At 31.2% G+C, this 20,344-nt stretch overlaps 2 protein-coding genes across 2 annotated transcripts; both read right to left on the reverse strand.

Moving 5' to 3' along the window:
* Positions 1–1,537: 1,537 nt before the first annotated feature.
* LOC120207386 (histone H1-like) lies at positions 1,538–2,451 on the reverse strand. Its single transcript, XM_039206852.1, has 2 exons — positions 2,279–2,451; positions 1,538–2,198 (listed from the first exon to the last, which is right to left on the reverse strand). Exons 1-2 carry the CDS (start codon positions 2,378–2,380, stop codon positions 1,671–1,673), a joined length of 630 nt encoding a protein of 209 aa, XP_039062783.1. The 5' UTR covers positions 2,381–2,451; the 3' UTR covers positions 1,538–1,670.
* Positions 2,452–17,239: 14,788 nt separating this feature from the next.
* On the reverse strand, positions 17,240–18,577 carry LOC120207387 (probable WRKY transcription factor 39). The gene is made up of 3 exons (XM_039206853.1): positions 17,739–18,577; positions 17,520–17,645; positions 17,240–17,401 (listed from the first exon to the last, which is right to left on the reverse strand). The coding sequence occupies exons 1-3, from the start codon at positions 18,449–18,451 to the stop codon at positions 17,263–17,265; spliced, it is 978 nt and encodes a 325-aa protein (XP_039062784.1). The 5' UTR covers positions 18,452–18,577; the 3' UTR covers positions 17,240–17,262.
* Positions 18,578–20,344: the final 1,767 nt, after the last annotated feature.

Below are 20,344 nucleotides of genomic sequence, written 5' to 3' on the forward strand. Positions count from 1 at the left end.
TTGAAACAGCAACCCTAAACCCTCAAAACATAACCCTAAATGCTAAATTTCTCCACCAATTTACCCAGCATAATCAACAACATTTAGTTAATTTTGGGTCCATAACAATAATTGGGTTTAGGATTTAAAAGTTAGATTTAACCAACTATAAGTTAACAATACTAGATTTAACCAACTATAAGTTAACAATACTCAATTTGATTCAAAAAAAGTATTTTTCGACTTGAATTGATTAAAAAAAATTGATATAAATTGACTTTTAGTTGTAATTTCATAAACTCAACTTAAAAAAATTCAAATTAAAATCGAATTGTAAAATACAACTCTAATATCTCAAAATTTTTAGTAATTAGTGGATTAATTTTTAAGTTTGAGTCAAGTCCTTGACTTTGTATGATATATGTATATCACATATGGAAAAAATATGAAGAAATATATGTATTGTATATGGTTAAAAAACTATTTAAATTAAAATCAAATAATATTATAGTATTATAAATATTTATAATTAAATTTAAACAGAAACTCAAAAATTCAATTCAATTCGACTTGATTTAAATTTTATAAACTCAAATAAAAAAATTCGAGTTAACTATTTTATAAACATAACTGAATTAGAATCAAATAATATTATAATATGATAAATATTTATAATTAAATTTAAAAAGAAACTCGAAAATTCAATTCAATTCGACTTTATTTAAATTTTATAAATTCAAATTGAAAAATTTCGAGCCAACTATTTTATAAATTAAATTGAGTATTTAGGTCCAACATGACCCTAATCCCAACATAATCACTTATTATTCACTTATAGTTGTTTAAAATTTTAAAACTGTTATGTTTTGAGGGTTTAGGATTGCTGTTTCAAGTTCAGTTTGTTATGATAAATTTTGAGAATGGATTGTGAATTTAGGGTTGGACATGTAATTGAAATATTTTGGAATTTGAAGTTTAAAATATAATTGAATCATTTTGGATTTTAGGGTTTAGAATGTACTTGGTGACTGTATTGTAAGTTTTAAAAATTAGGAGAGCTATGCAATTATCTAAAAAGTTCAGTGACCATTTATATATTTTATCCTTTTTTTTATTAGAGTCACCGAAATATTAATTGGTATCAATATATTATCTCCCTGAGGAGGTAAAGAAATAAGCGAGGATGAAGTGATTCTTTTTTAAAAATCATGTCCCGTCCCTCGATCCTCCGGTAACCGTGATGTGCAAAAAACCTTTAACTGGGCATATAACACTAATAGAATTAACTCAAAAAAACTTTTCGATTTGGTAATGTTACGACGTGTGAAGACCATAAAACTCATCCATATACGCCACGTTTAATAATATTTGCAAAATAAGCCATCAATTGAATTATGATAAAATGTTAAAATTCGTTTCTATTCTTTGAGTCATTAATATTGTCCACACCTCAAAACAAACCATCATTTCTCTGATCAACACATAGTTTTCATTTAACTACCAAATCAAAAGTTCACATTACAACCTAATATATGTAATCAATAGTAAAGGAAAAGTGGGAGGAAAACTCATAACCCTGTTTTATCTATAATAGAAACATAATATTGACATATATTAGCCTGCGATTCCAGAACTACCCCTACTTCACCATCAAAATTACGACTACTCTGCTAACTTCTTAAACATCCTACTCATTTCTTCGCCTTTTTCGCCGCTTTCTTAGCCGCCGATTTCGCACTCTTCGGCTTCTTTGTCACCACGATCTTCTTCTTGGCCGGAGATTTTACTTTATTCGCTGCTGTACTTGTTTTGGCCGTCTTCGCTGCCATAGTTGGCTTCACAACAGCTTCACTCTTAGCTTTAGCCTTAGGTTTCGCCGCAACTTTAGCCTTCGGTTTAACAGGCGCAGCAACTTTTCTTTTCGGTTTCGGTTTTGCCGCGGCTTTGACTGCCTTCGGTTTCGATTTCAAGACGGCAGAGGAAGCATCTTTCGGCTTCGCGGCGGCAGGCTTCTTCACAACGGCGGATGCAGGAGGAAGCTTGTAGGAGGCTTTGACCTTGACGAGCTTTCCCGAAGCAACAAACTTCTTTAACTGAACAAGCAAAACCTTTCGGAAATTCGGAGGCAACGGCTTATACTTTTCTTCGATGAACTTTGCAACCGCATATTGGCTCGATCCAGTTCTTTCTTTTAACGAAAGGATTGCTTCCGATATCATCTGCAAAATTCAATAAACAAATTGAATTAAAAACCGATCAAGAAACATAATTACTTATGGTTTCTGGAGCGAGACAATACAATAAGAAACGGAGGATGAGACGCAGCGGGTTTCGGCTTCTTAGCGCCAGCAGTTTTCTTCTTCGCGGCGGGAGACACGGCGGAGGCAGTAGCGACGGCCATGATTCTTCTAAAAGATCTTACGAGCCGTATGAAATCTGGATTTCTTTTTGTTTTTTTTTCCAAACTATGTTGGTTTTGTTAACGTGTTGTTAGGAGTGTGAAATTTATAGGGAAATTGGAGAAAGCTGATTGGTGGAAAGGGAAATGATGGAGATTGATAACGCAATTGACAATTTTAAATTTTGAGCGTTGGATTAGGATATTATCAACGGCTGATATCAGGAATTTGGATAAAAGGTGCGGATCGTGAAGGGTGAAAGGAAAGTGGTCTCTGAGGCTGATGTTTTAAAGGTAAAATGAGAGTTTGGGATTGTGTTTTTAAGATGATTTTAAATTAATGTAAATTGAGTTTTGCATAATGTATTTTTATGGTGATTTGTTCAATTTGTACATTAGGATGCAATGTTTCCAATGAAAGTCTAATTGGGAAGTTTAATTAACAAAATCGAGAGAATTTCCACTTTGAATTCGGAGTAATTTAATTTAAGGTTTTTTTTAATTGTGAGATGAAATCTTAACATATTTGAGGATATTTAGATCATAGGTGATTTTAGGATTGTATTATGTTATTTGGTCCAACAATTTCACAAATCTGATCATAAATAAATTTAAAATTACGATTAAATTATAACTTAAGTATAACGATTTTTTTTAAATGAAACAAAAGCTAAAGAAATACAATATCAATTGTGTTTTAAGAAAAGAGGACCATGAATATCCAATCCTTATGAAGAATTGGATGAAGATCATTCGACGGTGTACGAAAGAGGACTAACGAGCCATCTTTCCTGGAAGAAACAAATTGAAATAAATTTTAATTACTCATCAAATTGAAATAAATCCATTGGAAAAACATTTTGTTTGAATGCGTTCATTTTTTTTTTGGAGAAATTTAAAAATCATTGAATCTCAAGTGAAAATTTTAGTTAAGATAGCTATATTGTTACAAAACATGCTTGTAAAAAATCATAAAATAAAAAGAAACAAAATTATGTATTGTGTTACGATAGAATTGTTATATAAGAAATGATTTCATCCCGACCAATATAATAGTGAAATAAAATATATTTCACAAAGTTTAACACGATGTCTCTAAATTTATACACCTGATAAAGGAAGATATAACTCGATGATAAAATCATCCAAAAAGTGAGACGACAGTTTCACAATATCCTTAATCACTCCCTCCATATCAACATCGAACCAATTCAAAACTTATTTGTTAAAAAAAGGGGTAAACTACACAAATTAGAATTCACGAACCCCTAATTACTCTCATGTTATGAAGCTGAAGCTGCACATGCATCTTTACCAAGCTTAGAATCTCCTGTTCATTTCTTTTGAAAATTCTGCGATTGCTCTCCTCTCAAATGAAACAGACAAAAGCACTCTATGCTAACTTTAGAACCAGAGTGGGAAGCGACTGCCCTTTGAGGAAACTAACTGCCCTTTGAGGAAACCTACAGCCCATGAGCACTCAACATCCCACGGACCAACCGGTCTCCTACAGTTACAAAGCCTGAGAATCTCCTCTCAAATCCCTGCCGAGAATCGACATTCAAAGAAGAGATGCGACCTCGAATTGATCTGTACACCACAAAAACTACACCTATCCTCCGTAATGAAACCTATCTTCACAAAGCGGTCTTTAGTTGGCAGCCTGTTCAGAATCGTTAGCCAAGCAATTACAAAATATCTAGGATTATGTAATGGAAACCAAATGAGTTTATGCCACGAGACTTTATCCTTGTTACCCCAAAATTTCATTCAAAAATCTCCTTAGTTTTCATAGGCCCCTGAGCCAACATATCATATAAAAGGAACGACCTTGCCTCTTAAAGAGAACAACTTCCTAAGGCTCCAACTAATGTTTCCATTTACCTTCATGGACCAAATGGTCACTAATGTTTGCGTGAATTTTGTTTTTCGCACTAAAGTTTTAAAAGTAACAAATTGATCACTAACATTGTCGATTTATAACAAATCGATCACTCATTATTAACAATCGTTACTACAGTAATAGTGTCGTAACAGGTTTTCGCCCGGGTACGAAATTTTCTTGGCGGAAAAGTAATGTGAATGAAATAAATGGTTTTTATGAAATGTTTTGGGAGTCGCCATCGCCATTTTGGGTTAGGTAGGTCGAATACCTAAAAAAATATATTTTAAAAGAGTTTTTAATAAAAAACTATTTAAAAGATAAATTGGTCTGCGTATAACCAAAAATTCGTTCTTTTTTAGTAATAAAAATGGATTCGTGGTCGGTTACATTTGGGGAAGGATTAGCACCCATCAACGCCCAAAATTGGTCTCTGTCGATTATAAATTGTCTCTAATAATAGAATTTAAGAATTCAAATATAAATTTAATTTATGATCCTGTTATTTCTAATTCAATCGGATAATTCTAAAAAAATATTAAAATAATTTTTATAAAACTAAAGTAAATAAGTATATATATATATATATATATATATACTTAGAGTTTTATAAATAGGATATTTATTTATTTAAAAATATCATAAAAGGATATCTAGTTACTTTAAGACAACTCCTTTCTTTAATATTAAAAAATAAATAAATACTAATAATAATATGATAATATTTCCTAAAATAATGTAAATAAAACTAAAGTAAAAATATATATATTTTTATAAGAATGATATTTATTTATTTAAAAATATCAGAAAATGACATCTAGTTGTTTTAAGACAACCCCTTTCTGAATATTAAAAAATAAATAAATATTGTTATTTAATATATATATTTATGACTAATAAAAAAATAAAATAATTATTAAATTAATTATATTGAACATAAAAAGGTAATAATAAAAATAAATTACAATTGAATAACGATCAAAACAAATAAAATTAAAACTATAGCATCATATTCATAAATAAAATAATAACAAAATTAATTAATGACTAAAATAAAATAAAATGGAAATTAACATGCCAAAATCGAAATAAAATAAAGAAAGAATATCGGTGACAAAAATAAAAAAAATGCATAAACTAGAATGGCTTATGGCTGATTAACCCACTAATTAGTGATTTAAATATAAAAACACGCTAAAAGTATAGAGACTTTAGCGTGATTTATCCCAAAAATAAACTAAATCCTTCAGCGACCAAAACGCGAAACACAACAAACATATGAGGATTTAAACGTGATTTAACCATAAAAACAGTGGCTGAAATGTAAAAATGCGGATAAAACAAGAGGTCCTATAGATAATTTACCCAAAACCAAAAAAAAATAAAAATATAACTAAAAAACCCTAAAATTAAAATCTAAATAATCTAAACCTTCCTTCCCTTCCCTTCCCCGTTCATCTCTTCTCCACTCTACACAATGGTGGTCGAAACTCACAAAGGCTTAAAGCCTTTTCAACGTCGGCCACCTCCATGGTGGCCGCTCCTACTCCAACCGACGACTCCTTCAACCGAGGAAGCCTGAAACACTTCTTAAACGAGCCTAAACCCAAGGTTTATCTCCCTTTTCATCTCTTACTCTCTTCCTTTTATGTGATCGATGCCCTTAAAAAGCTCGGCCACTATGGAAGCTCACCTCCCGACGCTATACCTGACTTCTAAGGTGACGTGATACCCGAAGCCCCAAGGTAAAAATCCTTTATTTTTCCCTTATATTTGCTGTTTGATTTCGAATATATATATAAAGCTGAAAAATAAACGAAAAACCAAATAGAAAATAACCTTTGCTGTGTTTTTATTTCCAATCCTCTGTTTTGTATCTGCTGTTTTTTTTATTTGAAAGGCTCTGGTCTATTACAATGAGTTTTATGGGTTATATATTAACTCATTTACATGATTAAAACAAAAATGATTATTGTTGTTTGTTTTGCTTGTGAAATGTAATCGAGACGTGGAGGGACAGCTAGGGGAGCTGGGATGTTGGCAGCTATTGTGTGGAGCAGAGAACCAGAAGGGACAGTTGGTGAAGTTGTCGTTGTTGGAAGCTGCTGAAGCTGAAACGTGGAGCTACCGATATGAATGTAAAAATTGTGATGACATATGCCCCTCTTTGCTCGTTGTTGTGGAACAAGAATGGAGCAAAGACATAAAACACTATTTTTAGCTTGAAATGTTCAAACTTCTAAGCTATAAGTTCTTCTCATTATGAATTTTTTGCTCACTTCGGACGAGTTCTTCTTATTATGAACTTTTCCGCTAGGAATGATGATCTATCTCATTCTGTGATGGATTTGGCAAAAGGTTGAACAATGTTGATGTTGATCTATTTCCCTCTGTGATGAGTCGAGCTAAGGTTGAACAAGTTCTTCAGATTATGAATTTTTTCTTCCTCTTCAGATGAGTTCTTCAGATTATGAACTCATGTTTGGAAATGTTGATGATGTTTTATCTCTTTCTGCGATAAAGTCAAGCAAAAGGTTGAATAAGTTCTTCAGACTATGAACTTCTTCTTCTTCTTCAGATGAGTTCTTCAGATTATGAACTCATTCTTCCTCTTCATATGAGTTCTTCAGACTATGAACTCATTCTTCCTCTTTAGACTATGAACTCCTTCTTCATCTTCAGACGAGTTCTTCAGACTATGAACTCCTTCTTTCTCTTCAGACGAGTTCTTATGAACTCCTTCTCGCTCTTTGTGAACTTTGTCACATGACTCACTTTAAGAACTTGGTATTTTAACCAGATGCGTACAAAATGACGCAACTTGTATAACCAATTACTAGATACTTCTATTTCAATTCTCTGAAATTTTTTATTTGTGTAAGCTTTGTAAACTCTAGCAAAAGTAGTGCGAAAATATCGGTCTAAAAATGAAATTTCTGAGTGCTCGTGTGAGGTTAACTATAACAGGTGTTCCTTAACCCCCTTTGTCCATCTTTATGTAGTAACCTTTTGCCATTTTGGCTAGCTGAATTTAAATTTATTGTATATAATAATATAATCACCTTTATCAGGCTAGTTGAAACTTATCCATAAAGCCGGGGCAATTAACCAATTGCTCTAGAGGGACAGTTTTATTGCATATAATAGTATAACAAGTTAGCTGAATATTATCTATAAAGCCGGGGCGACTAACCAATTGCTTTAGAGGGACAAATCTAACTTAACAGGCTAGCTGGATATTATCCATAAAGCCAGGGTGATTAACCAATTGCTTTAGGAGGATAACTCAAGCTTTATTGTATATACAATATAATATGAGTATAAGACATCAGCTTGTTAAGGAGAACCTGTTATAGTATAAGTGTTTTGGTGGAAATCAGAAAAAAATCTCTTCGTTAGAGTTCAATTCTCAAGCAACTGACTTAAACTAGACATACCTTTGTGAAGATTATGTTCATCATCGAACGTCATCAATAGAAAAGTACTTTAGTCGGTTTTGCAATGTAATACACAACGATGCCCCATGTTGTACACTCCTATATATAAATACCAAGCTTTTTTTTAATTCCTTTCAACAGGAGAAGGTTATCTCATATTTGTAATAAGATAGTGTTTGGGTATATTTCTTCTGAGGTAAGGTCAAGGGTCCTTGTTTTTCTGGTTTTCGATCATGATATTTTGTCAAAGATTATAAATCTAATCATTTAAAGAGTTTTTTAATCCAGTTGATATTCAAAGAACTGCAAGATTGAAAAATTGATTCAATGTTCATAACCTTAAAAAGCAACACAAATTTATTTATTGCACAAAAGGCGGATAAAGGAACAAAAAACATGTTCAAACAAGATGTTGAAAATAAAAAGTACTACAGTGGTAGATAACAACTTCCACTTGTTTATTTTAACTTGCCACACCATTCCTCGAATGTCCATGCCCTGATTCAATTAAATTTTGAACCTTGCGCTTTAATGCCCCACAATTCTCAATAGTATGCCCCGAGCTTCCTATGTGGTAGCTACATATTGTATTAATATCATACCCTTCAGGAAATAGGGGTTTTTTCGGTTTATACTGAACTGGAGTCACGAGATTCTGCTGAACTAGTAATGGGAGCAGTTCATCGTATATCATTGGAATTTCACCAATAGGAGTCTTCTCTCGGGTCATTCTATAAGGTTTGGTCTCATGATTAGCTGAATAAGACCTCAATGTATTAATCTCAGCTTATTTCTCGACGTCAATACTGTCATAGCCTCTTATCATGTCATTCTTGATAGTTGTTTCAATCATTTATTCACATATGACGATGTCAGAAAAATTATTAGTGGCAGCCCCTATCATATGATTATGATAGGGAAATTTCAATGTACTAATGAATAGAGTAGTAAAATCTCTTTCAGTTAATGGTGGATGCACTTGAGAAGCAACGTTCCTCCATCCTTGTGAATATTGTTGAAAGCTTTCATTGCACTTCATATTCATGTTTTGCAACATTGTTCGATCAGGGGCCATATAAGCCATGTGCTTGTATTGACCCAAACAGGCTTGAGCTAAGTCTTTCCAAGAATGTATTTGAGTACATTTTAGCTGATTATACCATTTGGAAGCATGTCCAAATAAACTATCTTGAAAATGGTGGATCAACAACTCCTCATTCTTTACATAGCCAGTCATGTGACGACAATACATGGTGATATGAGATGAAGGGCATGTGGTCCCATTATACTTCTCGAAATCTGGAACCTTGAACTTTGGTGGGATAACCAGGTCGGGGACCAAACTTAGCTCTTTGGCGTCAAACCCATAAAATGACTCAACAATCTCTATAGATTTTATCACCTCTTCTATATTTTTCAATCGTTGGATGAGTTTTTTCTTCTCAACTAATTCATTTCAGTAAGGGACCTCATTATCAGTACAAAAAATCATCTTGCTTCAACCCAGAAGTAGTAGAACAGTCAGTGGGAAACGAATCTCCAGTCTGATATTGTGGGTTTTTTACAGTTAAGTGGAATGTTGGTTAGATTTCCTGATGCGCAGAAGTGTGCCCTGGAATGTGAACAGGTGTAACACCAAGAGGATATGTTCAACAAGACTTTCCCCAGTGGTCAAATTCTTCCCAATCATTTCTTCATTCTTGTTCAGTATATCGATATGAGAGTTTGCAATATTAGCTTCAATTTGTACCAACTTGCTCCTCAATTCTTCTTGAGTCTTTTTCTGCTCTATCTCAAATTTGGCTAGCCTATCCTTAGTTTCTTTAGACATTTTTCTTGTTTCATGTGGATGCTAAGCGTTCTTGCTACAAGTAAGAACCAAGATCACTTCGGTCGAAATCCTTATTTTAATGAATGAATGTTTTAATGCATGATTTGGAAATGTATTGAGCAATACAAATGTAATGCAAACAAAAGAGATTGATATAAACAAGTTAGAGCAAAATAAATGTAAAAATAAATAAATAAATAAAATAGTTAGTACCAATTAATGAAAAGAAAAGATTCTATCTATCATGGTATCCTAACCTCATGCTTTCTAGTTCCATGTTTTCTTGGGAAAAAATAACCTAACCGCATGATTACTAGTTCGCAGGCATTTATTTAGAAGAAAAAAATAAAATTAAATAAATGAAAAGCTAGAGCTTATTTCTTCTTTGTGTACACCTACGGACAGGGTTTCAACATTATCTTATATCGTGTGAATTTCAAGGGTTCATTATATGCAGGGTTTCAGTTCTATGAGTAAATGTACTCGAACTGTCCTTGTTGGTGCCCCCTTGGGCTGCCAAACCCTCAATCCTAGTCCATTACAGACTTAAGCGGATTTAGTTCAATTCGAGGGGATACATTTATCTATGTCTGACACGGAGAATAAATTCACACGAAGACATAGAGCATATGAACCCCAAAAGTTACTTATTAGGTCTGACACAGAGAATAAATTCACACGAAGACGTCGCTTTCACTCCCACTTAAAAGGGAAAGAGCTCAATTATAGAGTTTATGTTTATGCAATACAAGTATTGTGTGTGAGGATAAATGTTTCACACAAAAATTAATATAAAAAATAATTAAATATTAATATACAAGAATATAAAATAAATTGAAAGAAATCAAAATAATCATAAATTAAATAAAATTGAATTCTCAATTTTTAATTATAGAGACAATATATAATCGACTTAGGTTGACCAGGGTCCCCAGCGGAGTCGCCAAGCTGTCGTAACCAATTTTCGCCCGGGTACGAAATTTTCTTGGCGGAAAAGTAATGTGAATGAAATAAATGGTTTTTATGAAATGTTTTGGGAGTCGCCATCGACCTTTTGGGTTAGGTAAATTGAATACCTAAAATATCATCTTTTAAAAGAGTTTTTAAGAAAAAATTATTTAAAAGATAAATTGGTCTGCGTATAACCAAAAATTCGTTCTTTTTTAGTAATAAAAAAGGATTCGTGGTCAGTTACATTTGGGGAAGGATTAACACCCCACAACGCCCAAAATTGGTCCCTGTCGATTATAAATTGTCTCTAATAATAGAATTTAAGAATTCAAATATAAATTTAATTTATAATTCTGTTATTTCTAATTCAATCGGATAATTCTAAAAAAAGTATATTAAAATAATTTTATAAAACTAAAGTAAATAAGTATATATATACTTAGAGTTTTATAAATAGGGTATTTATTTATTTAAAAATATCAGAAAATGATATCTAGTTATTTTAAGACAACCCCTTTCTTTAATATTAAAAATAAATAAATACTAATAATAATATTATAATATTTCCTAAAATAATGTAAATAAAACTAAAGTAAAAATATATATTTTTTTATAATCATGATATTTATTTATTTAAAAATATTATAAAAGGGCATCTAGTTGCTTTAAGACAACCCCTTTCTTAATATTAAAAAATAAATAAATATTATTATTTAATATATATATATATTTATGAGTAATAAAAAATAAAATAAAATAATAATTTAATTATTAATTTAATTATATTGAACATAAAAAGGTAATAATAAAAATAAATTACAATTGAATAATGATCAAAACAAATAGAATTAAAACTATAGCATCATATTCATAAATAAAATAATAACAAAATTAATTAATGACTAAAATAAAATAGAAATTAACATACCAAAATCGAAATAAAATAAAGAAAGAATATCGGTGACTAAAATAAAAAAAATGCATAAACTAGAATGTCTTATGGCTGATTAACTCACTAATTAGTGATTTAAATAAAAACACGCTAAAAGTATATAGACTTTAGCGTGATTTACCCCAAAATTAAACTAGATCCTTCAGCGACCAAAACGCGAAACACATCAAACATATGAGGATTTAAACGTGATTTAACCATAAAAATAATGGCTGAAATGTAAAAATGCGGATAAAACAAGAGGTCCTATAGATAATTTACCCAAAACTAAAAAAATATATCTAAAAAAACCATAAAATTAAAACCTAAAAAATCTAAACCTTCCTTCCCTTCCCCGCTCATCTCTTCACCACTCTACACAACGGCGGCCGAAACTCACAAAGGCTTAAAGCCTTTTCAACGTCGGCCACCTCCATGGTGGCCGCTCCTACTCCAACCGATGACTCCTTCAACTGAGGAAGCCTGAAACAATTCTTAAACGAGCCTAAACCCAAGGCTTATCTCCCTTTTCATCTCTTACTCTCTTCCTTTTATGCGACTGATGCCCCTAAAAAGCTCAGACACCGCAGAAGCTCACCTCCCGACGCTATACCTGACTTCTACGGTGACGTGATACCCAAAACCCCAAGGTAAAAATCCTTTATTTTCACCTTATATTTGCTGTTTGATTTCGAATATATATATATAAAGCTGAAAAATAAACGAAAAACCAAATAGAAGAGAACATTTGCTGTGTTTTTATTTCCAATCCTCTGTTTTGTATCTGCTGTTTTTTTTTATTTGAAAGGCTCTGGTCTATTACAATGAGTTTTATGGGTTATATATTAACCCATTTACATGATTAAAACAAAAATGATGATTGTTGTTTGTTTTGCTTGTGAGCTGTAACCGGGACGTGGAGGGACAGCTGGGATGTTGGCAGCTATTGTGTGGAGCAGAGAACCAGGAGGGACAGCTGGTGAGGTTGTCGTTGTTGGAGTTGTTGGCAACTGCTGGAATGGGGCTGTTGGCAGCTGCTGGAATGGGGCTGTTGGCAGCTGCTGGAATGGGGAGCTACAGATATGGAGGTAAAAATGGTTATGACAAATAGAATGTTGATATGGCATGTTAAACCAATTAACTCAACACATTTGATTGACCGTTTGATTTTTTTTCTCGCAACAACTATTTGATCCCACCCCGAAAATGACCTCTAACTCCCTTTTCAGAGCATTTACCAAGGATAGGTTTGATACATGTTTTTCAAGAGACCAGATTTGGTTGAGTACCTTGAGCAACTCCGCTGATGTCTTAAAGCTATAACTTTATCTTACATCGGTAATGTCGAACTGTGCTTCCTTAAGCTATAGACACTTGTTTTCATCTGGTTTTTAATTTGAACTTTTATTCAAATTTTCTAGATTATCTGATTTCATCATTTAATTATTTTCTTTAATTGGTTTCTTTAATCAATTTGCATTACTTTTAAATGTATCTTAATATTAATATATATTAAATAAATAAATTAGATTATATTATTAATTATATTAAATTATTAAATACATATTAAAATATTAAAATAAATATTAATTTTCATTTTGTTAGATGGCAGGTCCAAAAATAACATATTACAGCCCATATTACAAGACCCAGCAACCAAGGCCGACATGAAGATCCAACTCAACTAGGGTTTCCTCATGTTGCTCCAGCCACCGCCGCCGTTTTGTGATAATATAGGCTGGGTATTGCTTCTTCTTCTTCTTCTTCTTTTGTCAATGGGCTAATTGCATGGGGGCCTTTGTTTTGAGCCTTTTATTTTCCTCGTATTATATTGTAGTCCTTTATGCATGCTTGCCTTTGTTTTATGTTTCTTGTACATGTAGCATCCCATTTTTATATCATTCATTTTAGTACTAAAAATCAATATACTCTTAATTACTAGGTATTTAGATTCGAGCCTGTTAGTTTTTAAATATTTTATTTTAGTTCCGAACTATTAAGAAAGCCTATTTTCATGTTCTTTATATTAGGCCTATTAAATTCTAATTATTTTATTTTAGTCTCTAGCTAAGTTTCAATTTTGTTAGCATAGTGTTCTTTTTTTTCAATTTGGTCACTGTTTATTATTATTATTATTATTATTATTATTATTATTATTATTATTATATATATATATATATATATATTATTTTGTATGTGTTATGTGTATATGTGTATAGGTAAATATTTCTTTTATACCTTGTATTTATTTCTAACTTATATATATATGTCATATTGTTCGTATATATTATTTATATTTCTTTTATATTAAATGTTGATTTATAAATATTATGTATACATTTATATTAGATACGTTTTAATTATTATATATCAATTATATATTACATGTTTCATTCGAATATTTTTTATTATAAATAATAATATTGTTTTAATAAATGACGATAGCTTTTGTGAGGAAAATCTATGAAAACATCTTCCAATTATAAGGAAAGTGTGTTTTTAGGGTTTTCACACAAAAGTTCACATTTTTCTCGATTTATTTTTATAATATTATATTTCCATATTTTTAATATTAAGAAAAAAATCAAGGCAATATTCTTTTGTGAGGGAATTCATGGAAAAGCCTCCCAATTAAGGGAAGTGTGTTTTCGAAGAATTGTTCGTACAAAGTTGTCACCATTTAATCGATTAACTTTATTTGATAATATAATATTACATTATTTTGAATAAAATTGAGACAATATTCTTTTGTGCGAGGAATCCATGAAAAAGTCTCCCGATTATATGGGAAATATATTTTCGAGGATTGTTCGTACGAAATGACACCCCTTTTAAATAATATTCCTTTAAAAGTAAATAAATAAGTAAATATTTTAATCTTGAATTTATTATTTAATTCCTTAAATTCATTCATAATTCTAACTGTTGCATCCATCGCATTTATTATTTGTCATCATGTTTTAATTCTAACAAATTTTCAGGCAATTTTGTTTTAATTTGGAAAATCAATGAGATAGTGTCCCAACTAATAAGGATTGTGATCTTCGTGATTTTTTTAAATTAAAAGGATATCCTTTTCAAAATGAAATTGAGTGAATCGTGTCATTTTTTAAGTCAAAACCCTTTTAATTAATCTCCCTCCTTTCAAAATAAATTCGAATGAACATAAGAATCATAATTTAAATATATGCGAGTCTACAATTCCTAATATTTAGACAACGTGTAATCGCTTAGGTACTAAATTTGGGCGTTGTGAGGGTGCTCACACTTCCCACGCGTAATCGACTCCCGAACTCTTAAAAGTGAATTTTTTGTAAAACACATACCGGTTTTTACCTTTCAAATGATTTTTAAAAAAAATCATTAAAAATGGTATTTTTGGGTATTCGACCTACCTAACTCAAAGGTCGATGAGGACTCCAAATCAAATTGCTTCAAATTCCAAAATTTACCCATTTTCTCAAATTAAAATTTTATGTCTAATCGATACCTCCTTACATAAGCTGCTTGTACTTGCTGGCTGACATTATAGTCAAGGCAAATATCAATTCAAGGTTGTGCATCCATTTTTACCAAACAAAGGGAAACATGGTAGACATGAATAACCAGTTTTCCCTTATGTGGACAAGACAAATTTCAGAGAAGAGAAACCGATAATCGGTCTTCAACTAAATGGCAATGTATGTAAATCAGACAATAAAATAAGCAAAAGAATCACATAAAATACAAAATCTAAGCAAATGAAGTCACTAATCAAGCTAGTACATAACTTGGAAGACAATACAAAGACATGGATTTTCAGTTCAAACTAGCCATAAATGAGCAGCAATGATGACTAAGGTAACTGGAAGTGAAACTTAAAAGAGAACAAATACAAATCCACACCCACACCCACACAAGCAACAGGAAAATCCAGACATGAGACAACTAAGAATCACGACAATTAGTGTAGGCAAAATTTCCACATTCACAACAAAGAACAAGCAAAAGAAAGAAAAAAAGAAAAAAATTAAGACAAAAGAAAAAGAAGAAAAAGAAAAAGAGTCAAATGTGCTGAGTCAGTTGATTTAACATATCACGTCAGGATTATGTTACTGCAGTAACGACTGTTAACGGCGAGTGGGCGATTTGTTATAAATCAATAACGTTAGTGACTATTGTTACTTATGAAATTTAGTGGAAAAAACGAAAACTTACTCGAACATTAGTGATCATTTGTGTAGTTTATCCTAGAAATAAAACAAAGAATACCAAAAAGATATAGAATGACTAGCATGTATAGTATAGGTAATGTATTTAAGTATCAGGAAGAAAAAAATTGAATTTGAAGATGGGTATTGATCCATACTCGCGCCTTAATGGATCCGCTATTATATATATGTATACTTGTTACATTGTTGGGCAATCTGGTCTTATGTTGGTTTAAACAACCTCTTGTTAAGAATTTTAACTTAGAGTCTAGTATCGATCCACATTAAAAATGTACATAAAAATTATAAGGTTATAAATAAAAAAAGATTACAAAATATAAATAAACAATGCCAAATGTAAGATGCTGAGGTTTCAAGAATCTATTATTGGTATCAATTTTTGATTCATTTTATTACTCGATTCAAGTCCATGAATCAAAATCCAAAGTTCATCGAACAATATTTAAAGTGCATTGTCCACAATCAAGTCCAAAGTTTACTAAACAATGTTCATAATCCAAAGTTCAACAAACAATGTTTAACACGAAATTTGTAAAGATATTTAAATGTTTATTATTAAATAATTATAAGTCTTTCAAATGTATATTATTTTGTAATTACTTAAAATAATAAAAAACCGAAAAATATAAAATATACTATTATATGAATTTAAACATATTTTAATTTTAAGTTGATAATTTCAAACTAACTTTAATTTGTATAAAGAGCTTCGTTTTGCTTCGATGATATGAACTTATAAGGACATAATAAACATAAAGACAAAAAATTAAAATTACAAATCGTAAAAAAAAATAAGGGTGTTTTATTGAGTCTCATGACTATTAAAAGTTATAAAATGATCCTTCGATTATAAGACATTATTGTTTTGAGTCTCCGACTATTAAAAGTTACAAAATGATCACTTGACTATTCATATGTTCTAAAATCATCATTTTCCTTTAAACAATTGGCACTCGTTTGAACTAAACGTTAACCTGTTGACTAAGGTATGATATAATCATATTTTAATGATGTCTATTGGTACCGTCGTTGCTTTCAAGCACTGACTCACCAGCATAATGTTTTAAGCACTGACTCAATGACATAATGTAAACAGAAATTCGATCCACAAAATACAACTAAAATGATTATGAGATTAAATTTTATTATATCTTAGTCAAAAGGTTAACGTCTATCTCAGACGACCATCAACTTTTTAACGAAAAAGAACGAGTTTGGAACATATCAATAGTTGGTTTACCATTTTGTAACTTTAAATAGTCAGATGACTCAACAAAACAGAGCCCTACAATTGGGGATCATTTTGTAACTTTTAATAGTCAAGGGACTTAACAAAGTAATACCCAATAGTCAAGGGACCATTTGTAAACCAAAAAATAAAGAACACAGAGAATAAAAGAAAATTACAAAGCAAATAGGAAATCAGTTCATAGCAGCATAGCTTTTTGGCACTGCTCGAGTTCTTGTTACATGACTTGGTTAACCTTTGTAGTTCTCCTTCTACAGGTTACCATTCATTCATACATGACCATTGCAGTTCCAAAACAGCAATCTATTCCACATTTAGACGACAACCGGCTATCGATTTTCGGATTTTAACAATCGGAGGCCAGTTTTCGAAGATCAAAAAGTGCATTTTTCTTCATGTGTGTGTTGAGGGTAACCTTGAATGGTTATGCTCGCCTTCGTACGTGACGATCAACATCGAAGAGTTTTCGAGGCATCTCTCAACATGCTTCCTTGCCGGGCAGCCTCTCACACTGCTGCACTTATAGTATCCCCTGCATTATAAAAGCTTGTTCGTTAACGGAGTTATTTCGACGGCAGATTAAGAGACGACATAGCCGAAACTCGAAACTAGTTGCCATGACATCAAGTTGAAGGATTGAGGAGGGTTACCTAGGGTGTGGAGAACCCTTAATTGGCTTTTGGCCATATTTCCTCCATGAATATTCATCAGGAGGAATATCAGCAACTTTGTTACTAATAGCAGGGACTCTAACAGATCTCTTAATCCTCAGTTTCCTACAAACAAGAAGCAGAAATAATAAGCAATTAGAGTTAACAAACAGCACTTAGTTAATCTCAAACACATGGGATTAGAGATCAAAATCTGACCTCATCTTTGAACAATGACATTTACCACTGGTACCACATTTCATAATCCCATCTTGTCCCTTACCTGAACACTTCCTCCTAGATTGTTGAGAGATTCGATCGAAACGGTGCGGCATACCGACTAAACGGAACGAATTCGCAACACTACCATCCAAACTCAAAGATGACACAAATGATCTGGTTGATGACATGGTTGGTGTGCAATTAGATCCATCAAATTCAAGGTTTATGCCACTGTAACTCTTGTCAAACACCATATGATCTGCATGATATTTAATTTGCTGTTGTTGCTGAAATTGCAGGCTTTGCATCTGCTGCTGCTGCTGATGATGATGGTGGTGGACAAAGCTGAAATCTTGTGAAGGGTTCTGATCAAAGAACACCTTGTTGGTCATCTGCAAGTGCTTTCTGGGATCAAACAAGTTTGAAGGGTATACTTGAAGGGGTTTCGGTGATAAAATTGTCCTGCAAATGGGACTTTCCAGGAAAATTTTATGGGGAAAACTTGATCCAAACATCTTAGACTTTCTTACTCTTGAATGACTTAAATCATTGTTGAGAAGGGACACTACCTTTTTGAACTTAAACACAGCTTCACCAGTTTCCACCATTAAGTTGCTGTACTGAACTTGATCCTTTGGCAAAGAGAACAGATTAAGAACTCTATTACAGCTCTCGATGGCTTCCTTGTTTGCTTCTTCAACCTTCTCCATGCTCAAACCAAGATTTCTAAAGTAACTTAAAACCCAGATGAACAAAACATTTCAAACGACAACAAAACTAGAGCTTTACACAAAGGCCATTGATACCCAAAGCTAAAGATCAAAGCTTTATCAAAGGATGGAGATTTGTTAAAATCACTATAAAGAAAACAAAGCTTGTCTTTTTTGATTCAGCTAAGAAAAATGAAAAACTCAAAGCCCAAAAACACTCACTGTTTTTCCTGTGGATTTTCAGAGGGAAAACATTAAAGAAGGTAACAGAACTGAAGTCTCTGTCCAAAAGCTGAAGCAATATTAAAAGGCCACGTGTACAGAGAATGTTGACTAGGCAGGGAATTATTGTCTGTTAGTGCGTAATGTGGGATCCATTATGAAGACCTAGTTGACTGACAGAGATTCTCTTTGTCTTTCTTTTTGTTGGATTTGTTACTAAAACTATATTATTTTCAGATTATCTTATTTGATTTTTATTATCGATTTTAATTCGTTAAGTTGTTTCAATGGTAAAAAGATATTAAGTTTTAGAGGTTTTAAATTTAAATATTTTTATTTGTAAGATATATACATTATTAAATTAAAAATTTATAAACATATATTACATTTTAATCGTATCATAAATATGCATTAAATAATAGTTCGACGAAACAAAAATAATATTGTCTTGCAATCATCTTTGCTAATTTTTTTTATATTTTTGTCGCGATGAATTATAGATATAAAATTTAAAATTATCTTTTGTTTTATAATATGTAATATTAGAATTATGTTTATCTCTTTATTAGTAAGAGTTTTGAGATCCATCCATCGTGACTCATTTTATATAATATATTTATAAGCAGATATGTCTCAAAAGATAAATAAGTATGTTACTTTTTAAAATGAGGCTCCTAAAGTATTTTATAATAAAAATTAATTTGTCAGTTTTTAAATTATGAGGAATCTTCGAGGTCCTTTTACAAAAATTTATTATGGAAAACGATTAAAGATAATGTCAAAGCTTTCATTTGTAATTTTCTCTGTCACTTTCTCAAGAATCAAGTCAAAAATTTATTTTCTCTTCTAATAAAAGTGTCATTAGGACACAAATATTATAAATGAACGGCCCTGAATAACATTCATGTGTGGGGCTCTAAATTTTAAGACCATGTGACGTCACATGTCACACATATAAATGGACATGTGTGTTTACAAGTAACAATTAAATCAAGGTAGACAACATTTATAGCCTTTTTCTATTTTCAGATCATTGATTTAAAAAAAGTTATATTTTGATCATTTTCCTTTTTATCTGTCTTTTTTTAGTCACTGACTCCTATTAGTTTCTTGACATGTCATGTTAGTAAATTTGTAAAACTTTAATATAACCCTAAGATTTTAGACAAAATATTAATTTTATCTTAAACTTTAGATAAAATACTAATTTAACAGCTAGATTTTAGATAAAAAAATCAATTGACTCATGAATCCAGTCAAAGTTTTGTCGCCACTCATCATCATCGGTTGTCGTCACCGATCAACTCTAACAACTATTTAACACCAAAATTTTCAATCCAAACCTTTTTAATATCCTAAATACAAATATAATGTCTATTTCACTGAAAAATATCTCGAACTCCACAAACATAATCTAGAACCTTTCAAATTCATTTAAAAATAAATAATAATAATAAACTACTTATCATTATATTCCTTTTAAAAACAAAAACAATAAAAATCTAAATCTATATCATAATACATTCATATTACAACGGTAATAATTTAATAAATTATATATTTACGTGTAATTTTTGTCTTTATTTTTTAGTATGTCATGTACCATATAAAATACTTTCAGATATTGTATTATTAAATGAACTTTTTAAATATGGTAAAATAATTTAAAAT

Source organism: Hibiscus syriacus, unplaced genomic scaffold, assembly GCF_006381635.1.
Source record: "Hibiscus syriacus cultivar Baekdansim isolate YM2019G1 unplaced genomic scaffold, ASM638163v2 tig00014728_pilon, whole genome shotgun sequence".
Classification (NCBI taxonomy): domain Eukaryota; kingdom Viridiplantae; phylum Streptophyta; class Magnoliopsida; order Malvales; family Malvaceae; genus Hibiscus; species Hibiscus syriacus.

Coding starts and splice junctions, on each gene's coding strand:
- LOC120207387 (XM_039206853.1), bottom strand. CDS start 18,451: ATGGAGAAGGTTGAAGAAGCAAACAAGGAAGCCATCGAGAGCTGTAAT. Junction 17,646..17,738: donor TGTCATTGTTCAAAGATGAG/GTCAGATTTTGA, acceptor TCTTGTTTGTAG/GAAACTGAGGATTAAGAGAT. Junction 17,402..17,519: donor AAGGGTTCTCCACACCCTAG/GTAACCCTCCTC, acceptor TTTATAATGCAG/GGGATACTATAAGTGCAGCA.
- LOC120207386 (XM_039206852.1), bottom strand. CDS start 2,380: ATGGCCGTCGCTACTGCCTCCGCCGTGTCTCCCGCCGCGAAGAAGAAA. Junction 2,199..2,278: donor CTCATCCTCCGTTTCTTATT/GTATTGTCTCGC, acceptor TGAATTTTGCAG/ATGATATCGGAAGCAATCCT.